At 39.5% G+C, this 15,759-nt stretch overlaps 1 protein-coding gene across 3 annotated transcripts in view; it reads left to right on the top strand.

The window, feature by feature from the left end:
* The first annotated feature begins 14,897 nt into the window (after nt 1-14,897).
* The window catches only part of ARNT2 (aryl hydrocarbon receptor nuclear translocator 2), a 104,648-nt gene continuing 103,786 nt past the window's right edge, over nt 14,898-15,759 (top strand). For 2 of the 3 annotated variants that reach the window (XM_057427374.1, XM_057427621.1), the window contains exon 1: nt 14,960-15,141. In XM_057427374.1, the coding sequence (XP_057283357.1) occupies nt 15,111-15,141 (31 nt within the window). In that variant the 5' untranslated portion in view covers nt 14,960-15,110. Of the gene's footprint in view, nt 15,142-15,759 lie in introns of all 3 variants that reach the window. The other variant, XM_057427289.1, reaches the window with a different exon arrangement.

A 15,759-nucleotide genomic window follows, 5' to 3' on the forward strand; every position in this document is an offset into this window, starting at 1 on the left:
AGTAGTGATTTTCAGGATTTCTGATGCATTTTTGCTTTGGCTTCATCTACAGCTCTTGACCCTTTCCTATGAATTCTCTTGCTTTTTTCTACTCTTCTTCAGCATAACGGAAATAAGCATTGTGTTTGGTTTTTGAATGTAATGAATTGTTCAAACTCGCCAACAACAAAGCCTTATTCCTTGGGAAAAAAATGATTACAAATAAACAAGGAAACATTTTTAATGATCAGAAACATCTCTGACTGATGTAATGTGAAGCCTTCCCACAGACACTGATTTCATTTATAGCTGGACTAAGGGCAGGAAGACATGCATAGGAGTTAAATATGCATCTATTTTTTCACATCTGTGACTTGTTGAAAAGTGATATTGAACATGGGAGACAGAGATAAGGACTAAATAATTACCTGAATAGATAAATTAATGGTGATATGTTTAAATAGATAGGATGAGTGATCAAGAACTTCGTAATGGCTTGGTGGAGATATTTAAGACTCTCATGCCACTTATAAATTTCATTTTCTATTTGACAACAGGAACAATATATCATCTATTACCAGGAGACAGTACATGAGTAGGAACAGGAGGGTCTACATTAAGTTTTATTGACAGTACCTCACTAAATATAGCACCTTGATATGTATGAAGCAAAATTTTCTTCATTTTGATTTTACTGCTGATAGAAGGAAGGCTGCCCTAACGTCAGTAAAACTGTGAAATATCTTTTTACACAGCTATCTAATACTAATAACACTCACTGAATATCAAGGTAAAAATGTATTTGCTCTGTCTTCTGACTCTATTCTCAAGGAAGGTACTCCACAGAAAGAAATTATTTTCATCCATTTCTACAATTTTGACAATCTGGTTCCCTGTTTCTTTCCCAAATTGTTCTATTATGATCTGTGGGATAGAAACACAGTGTCTCTGTATCTATCCATGCACTTTCTTCTTCCAGCACATATTCCAAAGTAATCTTGTGTCATAAGTAAATAAAACCAAAACCATGTATTATTACCTCTTGCTGTTCTGTGTTTGCTATCCAACATTACTTCATAACCCACCGAGCTTATTAGGGGATTTTTAAAAGGCATTTCTGGAAAGGCTGGTCAGATTCTTTCCACTGGACTGAAAGAAATACTTTTTGACTTTGTGCTGTTATGTGTCAAAGCCAAATTCATATCTGGGTAGATGTTGTTTCTTATTTTTGGCAGATAAGACAATGATACAGCAATACTACTGTCTCCGCATTCTTCATATTTAGGGATCATTGGTTTAGCAAGACCTTACTAACACACTGTTGTTTGTCTCTAAGAAGCATATCAGAGATGACAGAACCAATGTGAGAATTTAGTTGTGTGGATCCTAAGCTCTTTCATTACAAATATGAATTGGTGATCAGTCAGAAATCTTTGCACTGCAACTGTATTTACCTTTGTATCTTAGATTTTATTTTCCATATATATTAGATTTTATTTTCCTTGTATTCATCCTTTACACAAAGTGGTTTTGTGCCTTTATTTCCATCCAAATGATGGTTTCCCTTGTATGAATTGGTTTTGAGCTCTTCTGTAGATCCAAAGTTAAACTTCTTATTTATCTAGATGGTAGTATCTAATGCCTTCTTAAGGAAACTGGATTCATGGACTGAATCTACTGAAAAAATATTGTTGTTAACAAACTAATCTTTATCTTAATTTTGACCTTACATCTACCTTTTACTCATCAAAGGAGCAAACTCAGAAAAAATTCCTTTGTCCTAAACACTGCATCTACATTAACAGCCATGCTATTCCTTCATTAACTTACAGGTAAGATTGGCAACTCAATCCATCCCTCCTTGCTGCTTCTGGCTCTGTGATTTGGACTGTTTGTGGAACTAAGGGTTACTTTTATGAGTCAGACTTTAAAGCCCAAATGCCTTCCTAGCTGCAAGCAATGTCCTAAATGGAAATGAAGAAGGCAAAATGTAAGACTCTAATAGATAGTATACCTCAGTGCCACACAGTCACCAGCCAAATATATTGTGTATGTTAACAGTGTGGGAACAGAGATGCAAAACTGTTGAAGGAAATAAGCAAGTGATCTTAATAGCTAAGTAACATTGTGCTTTTTAAAAATGTTTTGTTCAGTTTTGGTGCTTTTTGTCTGTGGCTCATACAGCACAAGGCTTGTACACTATGGAGAGTTGCTCTCTTGGTGATTTAAATTATATTCAGTTCCTCAGTCTCATTTTACTGTTCATTAATACTCATTCCTTGCAGTAAGAAGGTCTTGCATCTGCACACTCTTTTAAACCACTCACACTAATTAGCAGTTGCTCATTATGCAAGAAATGCAGAATTTCATTTGGTAGTAACATTAGACAGAGAAGATACTTCAAGAAATGAAATGTGAAGTCCCCATCATTGTAAACCCTTTTTCAATAAAGGCAATCTTGAAGGACAGGGTTTACACACAGTGCATTGGTCACATACCTTGCCTGTTTGTCGCTTGCTCTTTTAAAGCTTTGCAAGTAATCGAGCACCATGTTGACAGTAAGAAATTTATGTCATATTGTTTGTGGGATAATTTGGTTTTCTCAGAACTCCTGGAGGTCCAAAGGAACTCATCCTGCAGATCTCCTGTCTGTAGGTGAGTGTGAACTTCAGGACAGCCATTTCCTAACCTGTAATGCTACAGCTTTTGTCCTTACTTTTTATTTTTAATGAAAACATTTCATGGTATGTGATCTTGCAAGCACTTAATTAATCTGCTGTAAAACTGGTCTATGAAATCTTAGTCAGTCCCTTAAAAAGACAAATCCAAGAGATTTTCTGAGACCTGATTCTTTTACTTACACAGGTAAACCTTGTGTTCAAAGTAATAACCTTAGTTCTAATGACTCAGCTGATAGATTAATATCCAGTCCAACCTGCACAATGAAAATTTGGACATTCATTTACAACTGTGTGAACCATTTATAATTCAAATAACCTCCCACGACCCTTGTGTGAATGTTATTGTTTTTGTAGTTACAGATAAAAATGATCTTGCTCATAAACTGGATGAACTGTGTATAAATCCTTGATGTTAGGGAGTGGGATTTTGAAACTTAAGTTACATACAGAAGCACTATAACATGCAGAAGACACTACTCTTGCCAGAAAAAGTTGCTTCACTGAGGTCTATTTAGTTTTTATTTCACAACAAACTTGCCTAATCTCAGTTTCTTTACCTTCTGTTAAAATATTAAATAACATTGCATCAATTGCATCCCCTGTGACATTAAAGGGAATGGGAAGCTTAAGCACAAATTAATTGCATTCCAAAGTGTGGCATATAGCTTAATAAACCTAATTTAAAGAACCTCAGAACAATGACATTTATGCTTTAATTAGAGCAGATGAAAGCTGTGCTGTGCGCTTTTAGACAAACAATTTTTCTTGTGGGACTAGGCCTTTCTGACAAGGTGCAAATTTCCCTGCAGTATGCCACGTGTCCGTCTTGTCTGGCTTCCCAGAGATGGACACTGGCAAAATAAAAATAGAATAAAAAGTAATAGAAAATGAATAAGTATAAAAAAAAAAACCAACAAAACCAAACATTAGGAGAGCTAAGCAGACAGTATAGGCAGCTTTAAAGCAAGGCTTTCTCAAGAGCAGATTGGGCTTCCCAGGAAAATGAAATCATTTGTTTCTCTTTAAGGAGAACACATTAAAAAGACTAGATATGTTCCAAAACCAACAATAACAGTTTAAGATGATAAATGTTATTTTAATGATCCCCATCTACTCTGGTATTCTAATGACAGCACATGTGGTTAAAGCTCAAAACATCAATACTGCAAAGAAACAATTGACATGAGATAAAACCCCCATTCGAAATCAGAGATAGATTAATAGACCTAATTTACTTTAAAGGTATTCACAAACTGTTATAAAAAACAGATTGGTCATAAGACTTAGTTGTTACCATATGCATTTCACAGATTCCATGTTATGTTCCTTATGCTGGCAAACTGACTAATGATTTCAAGACTGTTCCCCAGACAAGAACATGACAATTTGTGTGTTGTGCGTTAAAGCTCTTTGTGCTCTGCAGCAAAATGAAACATAAATTTTGCAGGAGAATTTAGATGTTCTTTCACAATCTGGTCTGGTAAAAAGGAAATCGTGTAGGAGCTTAATATATATTTAAAACTGAGACTCTTACTGAATGCAGATGAATAATGTAGTATGCATACTGCACTTGCATTTACTTTAATTTTATGGGGGTTTTATTTAGTGCTATTTTATTATCTTGAAGGTTTTTATATTGAGAACTTCTGCACATCATTTAGCTGTTGTCTTAGGTATGACTGTAGGATTTTTTGCAATTAGACAGAGTTGGAGGCACCCGGGACCACAGGATAAGCAGAGCAGGCAGGCAGGCTTGTTGAATATAACACAGCAATGTAATTGTTTACTCTGAAACTTAATGGCAGCAATTAAAACTGTCAGTCTTGTCAATAATCCAACAAAATTATCGATGCTAAGCACAGGTATTTGGAAATACAGCCACAATATACCTCAAAAAAAGCTGATCATAAAATAACAACTGAGGGTGGCTCGTGTGGCAACAATGCACTCAAATCCAGAAAGCTGTGGCAAATTGCTTTAGTTAACAGAAGTATTTCATATTGACTTTTGCAATTTATCCTATTTTGAGTTTTATGCTTAAGTATTATAAAAATATATTACAAAAGGCTAAGCCAGGTACATAAAGATTGTAGGTAAAACAAAACATTTTTCTCTGATTGAAATTGGCAATTTTGATAGGACTGAAATAAAATTAGTAAGTAAATAATGCTTCTAGCTTTTTTTCTAAAATCTTTTTTGGCAAAAGCAATGTGTGTTCCAAAGGAGCACTTTGATGAAACTGCAGATTCTGGAAAAAATATGTTCTGTTCAAATAATGTCAGCGACCTCTATTTTAGGGCTTATTCGGCAATTTAATGAATACAAAAGCTAACACCTCTCTCTCCTCATAATCAGGAAGGACTAGAGAGAGATATATTTTTTAAAGGGAAATTAGTTTTGGAAAAGACTAGAATTGTAGGATGTGTGTGGCTTCAGGCCAAGTACTTGATATTATCTGTTAACTGGAACTCAAAATCTTTCTCTCTTTTGCATGTATATATGCCTGAGAAGTGATAAAACCAAGGCAGTTCTATGTGGGACTGTATGCTACAGAAGTTCCTTAAAACCATCCCTATAAATGGTCACCCCTCACTAGCAAGGGGTGCATGTCTAACTTCCGAATCCTGGTAGAATAGAAACTTAGAGTTCATTTATCTTAGACTTTAACAGCTCAAAGTATTAGTAGGAAGCCCAGGCTGCTGAAGAACGTGCTCCTCTGCACAAGCAAGACAATGCTGGTGAGCCACGTAATGGATGTTAGACTATCTGGGAGTGAAGCTCCAACCCTATGTGATCTGGTGGTGCCAAAAAGCCATGAATTTACTGAGTATTATTTCTTCTGCCTGGCGGTGAAGACAGGGATAAATGAGCAGTTACCACTGAGTTTTTCTCTATTTTAATCCTCAGCTATGCCCCGCAGGATCGCACATAATAATGTGAAAACATTGAATCATGCCATTTAATTGTGGGTACTTAAACCTTCATTTGACTGTGGCAGAGTTTTGATTCTGAAGACACAACACAGAAAACCAGAAAAGTTACTGTTAATCTGCCCTTAAAATTATGGGGTAAATATAGTGTGAATTCCAGAAAAATAATTTGTATTGTAAGAAATAATCTTTCTTCCCCATTATCAGTATTTTGTTGTAACACAACCCAGTGGAGTGGGCTTTGCATTTGTGGCTGAGTGTTGCCAAGTGATGGTTGGATGATTAGTAATTCAACATGACCTTGAATTCTATCACCCACAAACTGGTAATCACACGTCTTATGTCTGTTTTGCTACTGCTTTGAGCAGAAGATGGAAAGAATTGCCTTCTTCATGAATATTAGCATGAATATTAGCAGCAGGGCTAATCTGATCCCATATGGTCTTAATAGAAGTTCATTCTTTTTTTTTAAAACAATTCAAATGATGTCTGAGAACAGCATTTGATATTAGTCATTAGTATGAAAATATTGTATCAATAGTTTTCCATGAAAAATATTGCACAAAATGATGTATTTTGCTAGCCTTCAGGACACATTGCCATTTATTTGATCATCTGTGCTCCTAGGGTAAGGCAGCGAGAGGTATGACAAAACCCCCAAACATATACCAAGGAATTTGTTCATTGGGAATGACAGGAGGAGAATGATCTTCATTGGGAAAATGCAGAGTACTCAGTCCTATTTTTATGACCAACTTTCACTTCAGGATGAGATTCTTGAAGGTGTGATTTCCTCAGGCCTTTAGAAGATGCTAAAATCAGAGAGGTTGTTACTGTAAAAGTCAGTTGGAGAAACTCTCTAAGACTCAACTTGGAGTTTTAGAAAGCAGGCATTCTAAATACAGCTCAGGATAAATAGGGGGATGCAGCCCTTACCCAATCCTCATTTTTGGCACTGGACAATGTCAAAACTGTGCACACACTCTCACTACTGGGCTTTGACCATTCAAAAGGTGAATCTACCTACATGGCTCTGTAACATCCAGCAGCTTTCAGGCAGATGGATCACAATTAGGAAGTCTCACTGTCCTCTCTGGAAATCATCTGTTTCAGGCAACAGGAGCCACAGAGGAAACATTAGACCGATGCCAAATATGATTAAAGTCAAATTTAGACAAAGATCAACTGTATCCAGCACCATTCCAGGAAGTGCTGGGGGCAGTACTTTCCTGTGATCTCATTTTATTACTTAGGCTCTGGCTAACCACATTTCACACAGCTCCCTCCTGCACTTGCTCACTGCTCTAGTCTGTCTCCATCATTCACAGTCACCGCCACAGATGCTGCCAATATAATTGTAGCATGGGGGAAAATGTGTAGCTCTGTCCAGACTGATACAGCTGCATATCTTAATATCCTCCCTACTGGGATTGGGAATTAGCATAATCCCTGTGGTCCTCTGTAGCTCCAATGCACCAAGGGCATTCCTCAAAAATCCTGTTCTCTGATTTTGTCTTCCATCACCATTCAACACTCTAATTGATAGATCGTAAGTTGAGGTGAAGCAAACATGCTCAGAATGGGAAATCCCTGACAAAACCTGTAAACATCACATTACAAAACGATAGCTCAGGCTCTGAAGAATCAGTCACCAATCCACTACTCTTCTGGTCTCTCTTTATCTGTCCTTCTGCTCACACCAATGGACAGGATAAAATACATCATGAAAGAGGCAGTATGAAAAGCCAGTGTCACACTTAACATCCCACTGACAAAGCTTTACAGGTATTTCATTTCCAGGCTTCCTGTGAGCAAACTTCCCTGAAGTGAATGCCACTAGGAGAAAAACATTGCTTTGGAGCAGTAATAAGTGGCTTTTCCAGGAGCATGCTAGCCATAAAGGAAAAGCCCGAAGTATCATCCTAGCTCTCATCACATTGAATGTGCAATATGGTGACTGAACTGTGAAACAGTAACTACTTTTTCTTCCTTTTCTTTTCTTGGACAAAGATGAGTGGGAAAAGGCAGATCCTTATTTTCTAGCTTCCACTCAAACGCATTTATCTAATATTTCCCAGGAGCCTTATCTTCAACAGAACTTTGTGAATGTGAAATGCTCAGGTATAGTGAATTTAGATGAGATGAACACAGTAAAATACAATTCAGTCTCTGGACTTAGGATATTTTGTGATAGATTTCCCTGCTGTTTTGTCCAATTCAAACCACATACTTCAGGCATTGCAATTCCAGTTTTTTCTTATAAGCATTCATCCCAACGTGCCTTGCTGTGCTATTTGCACTGTACCATTATCTCCTACCCCTAAAGATGCAGCTACAAAACAGGAATCTGTGTGCCAACTCCATCAATGTGCTGTTTAAAATCCTGACACTCAGCATCCTGTTTGAGGGGATCAATACATGATCCAGCCCAGCTGGATAGAAATTAATTGATGTGACATTTTACAATTAATTCAGAACACTGGGCTAATGCTAAGAGAGGTTTTAATTATGCAGATGAAACCTCCTACTGCACAAATTCCCTTAGTTGCAGTTTGCTGGAAGCTGCAAGAGTACAGCAGAGGGAAGTATAACCCAGTGTTTGCCTTATCTTTACCGTCTTTTCTGAGGCATTGCAGAGTTAGTTGACACTGCCAGAAACAAAGTGCTTGGCGAGGTGGATCTTCAGTCTGGTTAGTTTTATATACTGACAACTGTTTTTAACAAATATGCTAATACACTTTAACTTTTATATATTATCAGATACAGTAAAAGAATTAAGATTATATTTGAGGTGATCTGGATGGATTGATAAGAATGTAAAATTATCTGTGGCTATATATCCAGCTATTAAAATATTCAAGATGGTTCTCCCTTCTTTGTTAACACAAATGCAAGAGCCATAAAGCATATGGTAAGGGATGCTCCATCACTTCTAAAGAACACTTTTCCTAATGTAGAAATGAATTATGATGCACTCCATAATTCAGGGATTAGATTTCTGAACATAATTAAGCATGTACTATCTGCTATTTGAGACACAGGTACACATGTTCTGTTTGTATATTTCAGAAATAAAATCAAGTAGGAAGCTACCAAAAATATTTCATGCAGGCTTTTAAATGGAAGGATCTGCTGAGAATTTGCATAATGTCTTACTTGTGAAATGTAAAACCTGCCATAAATCATAATTCAATTTATAAGACAATTAAATGCCTGTGTTTCTGTTCTCTTTTATGGTTCTTGGAAATTGTTATCTTGTGTAGCTGGAGAAAGAAGGGCTAAAGAAAGCAATGAAGGAGCACATTAGAATAGAGGGCAAGTATCAGACGGACGCTTTCTTCACATATTTGTTCTTTCAAGCTGTCCTGTGCTCAACTGAAATAGCACAGCATGCTTCAGATTCCTCATAATTTCTTATTTTCCTTAAAACACAGATTGCCTTCTATGTCTCATGGGACTCAGACAGTTTTGCTGCAATTAAATGTGTGAGATTTTCTTCCATTTTAGTCTTTTTGCAGCTTTCAATCCTCAGTAAATCTCTCTGATGAGATAAAGAAAACTCTGTAAGGAGAATAGAATGTTGTTTATGAAATTTACCACAATACTCTTCATAAATTCTCATTTCAAACAAGGCAAAGGCCTCCACCAAGTTGGCAGCGGTATTTTTGTAACATACCATGTTCTTAAAGTGTACTTTTCAAACTGCATTCCCATAAATGTAAATATGCCCGGGCCCTACTGTTAGTTTTACTGTATGCCAGAACATAGCAATCTTTAGTGGATGACAAACAGATCAACTCTAGCAAATCTAGTAAATCTAGAAACCTAGAAATCACAAACCAAGAAATTAAATACTTTTGCCAAGATGTGCGGATGTTACATTAATCTTTACATTTTATTGTATTCATAGACTTTGTCGTAGAGCAGATGGGGCAGCAGGAATCTGGGAAATTGGCAGTTTGGTCCCATCCTGAGCAGTGAGTGAAAAAAGACCCCTTTTCCGTACAAAGGTACCAGCTCTGGTTTTACTGTTCCTTTTTATTAAACTGACAATTCTACTCCAGCTAGTATTGTAGGAGTAGTGAGGTGGAGGGATGTCACACAGTGGCAAAACTGTTAAAGAAAGGCTTCCTCTTGCTGGAGCTACTAGTGACATGCATGCTTGTTCCTGAAGAATTTAGCTTATTCTTACCCTTATTCCAAAAGGTAGAAAGGGATGAAGATGTTCATGACTATCTACTGACTTGGAACGCCATTTCTGTGTCTCCAAACCAATAGGTCTCAGTCACTTTATGCTTTAAATCATAATATCCTGATAAAAACATAGCACAAACACATCCCTTCAAATGAATAAGTTTTTATTTTATTTCAAAGTGAGAAACATGGCATTTGGGGAAAAAAGGCTTGACTCAGATAGTTCTGAGCTCTGTGTCAGTTTGCTGATTCAGGCCCCAGGGCTATTTCTGGGATCTATCTTTTTATTCACATCTCAAGGTTTTGGTAAGTAGACCAGCATTGTTTATAGTTCTTTTGTTTTTTACCTGGCTGCTTCCCAGAATGGTTTCAGGAATACCAGCAAGCGTGCACTGTCAAAGCTATATCCCCAGACTCCATGGGGTCAGTTCTGCCTGAGACAACCACCAACAGTCTCTAACGATGCGTACTGTTGGCAGTGCTTCTGCCAGTGAGGGATGTTAATATCAGGAAGTAAAATAAAATCTGCTTGGCAAACATTGTAAAGAAAGCGAGTTATGTGCTAATGTGTTTGCACCACTTATTCCTCTCTCAGGCTTTATAATCAAGTTTCATTGTTTAAATTTTGGTTGTTAACACAGTTAAGTTTATGCAAACTTAGGAGAAGCTTGAAACCTTAGAGCTGAAGTTAAAAGATGCCTGTGTGCTTGGTTCCTAGTCCACGCTTTTACTAGCAGAAAAATACTTGTCTGATCTCAGTTCCATTTCTTAGGTAAGAGGACTTCTGCCGTAGACATTTCACCTTTAGGAGGGTTTCTCTAATACTCAATGTCATTTTCCCTGGAAGAAAACGACTGCAAAATTTAACAGCAATAACTGTAGAGAACATCATAGAAATTACATTTCTACACCTCCAGGACTGAATAGAGATTAATATAATTTCCACATTCTTCTCTAGGTATTTTATTGCATTTTATAGGAAGAATACAATTTTCTCTTAAATTATATGGGACAGTTTAAAGAACAAGGTTGTAATTTCCTTAACAAATGCTTTTAAGACCTTCCTATGATAGTTCATGCTTTAAATGTCATCATTTTCTCTACAGCTTATTTAGGCAAGTGTGGTCATCCATATGTGACGAAACAAATTAAAAAGGGCATGTAATGATCCAGTTCTGAGTACTTGGGTAGATGGGGTTGCTTAATATATATATATCACACTTATTCCAAACTATCTGACACTTTTGGATGAATTGGGTACAATATATTAACTCAATTACAATATAAACATGGATCAAAGACTGTAGCTAGGAGGTCTTATTAAAGTATGAGACTTTATAATGTCCCTGGCTTTGATTACACTGCATTAAAATGTCTGAAACTTCTCTTAGCTGTTTCATGTCCCCAGAGAAGAAAATTCCACGTGGAACTGTAGGTTCAAGTTTTCAGACCTTGTTTTTTAATTCTGTTAAAGTGGAATTATCATAAATTGGTAAGAAAACCAAAGACATTTTTTATCCATTTTTGATGCTGTACATACATTGTTACTAGCTTCAATTTATTACCTTTTTCTTTTGTGATTTTTGTTTGTGGACTTGACTCATTCACATGGAGTAAACCATCTTGGAAAGACTTCAGATTTTTGAAGGAAATAATTAAAAAACTCATCTTTTCTCTATTTCATAGAATCATAGAATGGTTTGGATTGGAAGGGATCTTAAAAATCATCTAGTTCCAACCCCCCTGCTATGGGCAGGGACATCTGCCACATAAAAATAAATATAAATATATAAAGAAGTAAAAATGTTTCAGAAATTATTAGTACATGGCATGGGATGAAAACACATGGAGAGGTACAACTCCAGGTTTTCCACTTCGCAGGCCAGAGCTAGCTTTCAAAGGAAAAGCGTTAATGAAAAGCAGTTACAGTGTGCTGTGGTGCTCAACTGATCTATTTCTACTTCTAGAGCCAAGAAGCAGAATACCATGTATGCTGAGCTCTACCATCAGTGATAATAGCCCTCCAAATTGGAAACAATCACTGAAAGATACCTAGCAGACATTCTCTGGCACATAATAACAAGACTGAGATAAAAATCACTTTTCTTAATTCGTTTACTTTCCTGTTGCTACACATCATGTCAACACTTGTTTGTAATTATATTAATACGATAAGTGAAGCACCCCCTGTTGTGCCACATGAACAGGAAAAATGTTGCATTTTGCCAACTTGCATGTGCATTAGGTTTTGTATTGGTATTGATACAGAGCTGTTTAATCCCTCAGCAACTGCAAGGGCAGAGTCCAGTGCTGTCCCTGCTTTTGCTGTGAGGAGCCCCCTTCCACAGGAATTAGGCTTTCAAGGTACACAGCCTGGCATGAACTTGAAGAAATTAATTCAGTAACTACAGGGATTTCAGGTTGTACTGTGTATGCTTCTTTGTATTACAGTGAGAATAAAACACAGAGCACGCATTTCTACCATTAGTAAAACACAATTTTAAGAGCGGTGATGGTCTCTCTCTTCAGTTACTGGTTTTACAGATCTCACCACAGGTATGGAAAGGCTCAAAATGAGATAGCAAGGAAGTAGTTTATTACAAGCAACCACAGAACAGTTCCATTAATTTATGGATTGTTTCAGAGATTCTGAAAGGCTCTGCTAATGCTGCCTATTAAGATAGAGAAGACGGGGAGGAGAGAAAATCAATCTCATTTCTCAATCAGTTTAAGTGAACAAAGAATTACGTGTGAAACCAAACAGAGCTAGTCAACAAAGCTCACACCAAACAAAAAAAAAGAAAAGCATCTTTATTTTGCATAATGATGTCTGAATCACAGTAGATTTGACAGAGCGTGTTCCATCCTAAGCCCTGAGGTCTTATTTAGGTGGAGCACAGTACCAAATATAATGGCTGCAATGTGCTCTTTCTGGGCTAATCTAGTGTCTCATGGGATATTATGCAAGGGGACAAGACACACACTTGTATTGGTTTATATTCAGGCTTATTCCTTACATCTGTTGAAAGCCATGATAGCGCACTGTCAGAAATCTCCAGGTTTGTTTCTTCCGGGGTGGCTTCCTTATCTCTAAAATAGAAATGAAGTAAGAAATATTAATGCTTTTCTGTATGAGAGAGATAACTTTGAACCCATGGATACTTGTAAATGCCTTCAGAGGATACTTCACAAGCGCCCAGTGCTATAAATTATGGGTTTATAAGATATTTTACTAACATAGTATTAGGGGGTTTGTCCCATAGACTTTATGGATGTCTGTATCTTGATATAATGCAGGCTCATGGAAAAGTTCTCATGAGCAGTATTACCTGTGCAATTTGAACATGAGACTTTATAGAAAGGAATTGAGCTACAACCTGTTTTCTGCAGCAGGGTAAGCTCTTCCAAATTTTGCTTTCCTCACTGAAGGTAAGAATCTAGAAATGCTGCGACCAAGGATCTCTGAAATCACCACAATGTTTTATCTGAATGGAAATAAACTGTATTTACAAAATTACTAATACTAACACAATCTTCTAGTATTAGCAGGGTAAATGCCTTAAGATAAGAATTAAGATTGCCTGCTGAGTATCCAAAAATTCATACCATCAGAAGGCACTAAAGTAGTGAGATGCTTAGAAAAACAGCTCAACTTCTGATGGGCAAAACCACAATAAATCAAAGATAAAGTAAACTTTCTAGATATGGAGGAGCGTTTAATGCTACTCTGATTAAACTCATCTACAGGAAATGAGTAAACACAGCTTTCATGCTTTCTCCATCTTTCTGCCAATTTACATCTTAATGGCTAAACTAATCCAGGTTACTTAATTCAGCAAAGCACGGAGTTCATTTGCAACTTTTCATTTTGAATGCTTCCATTAACTTCTGCAGGGCTGTTCAGGGCAACTGAGCACAGACATGGGGAGGCAGTTAAAAATTAACAGGCCTTTGCAGCATTCCAGGGTTTGAAAAAGCCATCAAAATTATTTCATCAGTATTATGTACACACTACACGTGACTGCTGCAGTTATTACACTGGTGGCTTTTCACAAGCCTTGCAATTTGTTTGTTCTTTGATACTGGGGCTTTTTTCCTCTTAAAGACCTGAGATTATGAGAAAAATCTCAGATTTCATTGAAAGTGTATTTTTAGTCCTTGTGTTTGTAATGGAAAACCTTACAATGTGAGCTGAGAGAGTTACAAAGGATCAGTTGTTCAGTTGCACTACTTAGCTTGAACGTGGGCATAGTGTGAGGTAAACCATGGGTTTTAGAGGGATACAATTCAATTCTTATACTGCACATGGAGCCCAGAATAACCTGTCTCTGAATTCCTATATATTTTTTTTTAAGAACTCAGAGAGTTCTTACATTTTGTTGTAATTCCTCGAAATCAGTATTATTAAGAAAGGACTGAGATGTTTCTGTATAGCACTATCCATCTTGCAGTCAGACATATTTAATGTATTTGTAATGTGAAGGTGACAATATAGCTCCTCTAACCCCCTCTAAAAAGCTCTACGGCTCATATCACAGCTGACCTCGCTGAACATCAGCCCCATGTCAGTGCATGCGTTGGTCCTGAGGTCTCACAGAAATGGCACTCCTGAACACCAAAAGAAGGATGCTTTGGAGGAGTACAGGCTTGTTGGGCTCCGTCCCACTTCCGTCTCCTAGAGGACATTCCCCCCCCCCCCCCCGCCTGGAGAAGAAGGGATGTCACCGTTCGGGGACAAAAGGGATGGTGTTAATGTCACCCAAAGGCTCCTCTCCTGCATCCCGCAGCGGCGCCTTTAGTTTTGGGTGCCGGTAGGCTGCACCCCAGCCGCTCCCGCTCAGCTCCAGGGCTGGCAGGCGGCAGCACCGACACCGACATCCCAAAGAGCACCCGGGGCCTCATCACAGACCTCCCTGCAGGGAGCTCGCACCCCATGAGGAGCCGCGCACAGCGGGTCCGCGGGTTCGAGCCCCGAGGGTAGCATCCGGTCCGGACCGGGGATGAGGGACGCGTTTCCCCGGTGCTCGCGGGGGGCTCTCCCCGCCGGCCGCCGGCGGGCACGGTCCCAGCGCACATGTGCGGCCGCCCGGCACATGCTCACTGTGCGCGGCGCATGAGCAGACGCGGTGCGGGGGCCATCGGACATCTTGGGCCGCCCCGCGCAGAGCGGGGAGCGCCGCCGCCGGGACCCGGGGCGGGAGCACCCGCCGCCGTCCCCGCGCCTCCCGCCCACCCGCCCCGGCGCCGGCTGCCTTCCCCTCCCCCGGGCTGCTCAGAGCATCCCTCCTCCCCTCTTGCATTTGTCTTAATTCTTCTCAGAGACAAGATGGCAACGCCGGCGGCGGTAAACCCTCCCGGTGAGTAGCGGCTGCTGCCGTCGCCCCCTGCGCTGCAGGCAGTCCGTCTCGCCCCATGTGGCCCCGCCGCACAACACGCCTCCCCCCGCCGTAGGCACACACCCGCCCCTGGGCACGGCGCGGTTCCCGCATCCGTGAGAGCGGGCATTCCCCGCCGCTCTCCCCCGCGCCCTGGGCTCGTCCCGCCGGTCGGAGGGGGCGCGGCGCCGGTGGCGGGGAGAGCCGGGCCGCCCGCGGCGGGGAGCCGCGCTGTGAGCTACTTCCTCGCTGCCTCCTCGCACTCGGGGCTGCTGCCGTGGGGTGTAGGCGCTGTAGAAGTGAACAAGTCACATAAGCATACGCGGTCATACGATAGGAAATATAAGACGCGGTGCCCAGCCGAAGACGGGCGGGAGGGGTGGCAGCGGGTGCCAGATGCACTGTGCAGACCCGTGTCTGGCCTGGGAACTGATAGGAATATCGGCTTTTCCTGCCTATACATTGGCCTCGTTTGTTGTTGGGAAGCAAAACCATTTTGAATGAAGGTGTCGAAACTGACCGAGGGCACCATAGTGTGTTTGTGGTCTTTGCTATGTGTTTATTTTCTCACCAAAGGGTGCAATAAGTACTTTGTTACTA

Source organism: Pezoporus wallicus, unplaced genomic scaffold (assembly GCF_028554395.1).
Source record: "Pezoporus wallicus isolate ANWC-B61680 ecotype Strahan unplaced genomic scaffold, APGP_CSIRO_Pwel_v1 contig_3952, whole genome shotgun sequence".
Lineage (NCBI taxonomy): Eukaryota > Metazoa > Chordata > Aves > Psittaciformes > Psittacidae > Pezoporus > Pezoporus wallicus.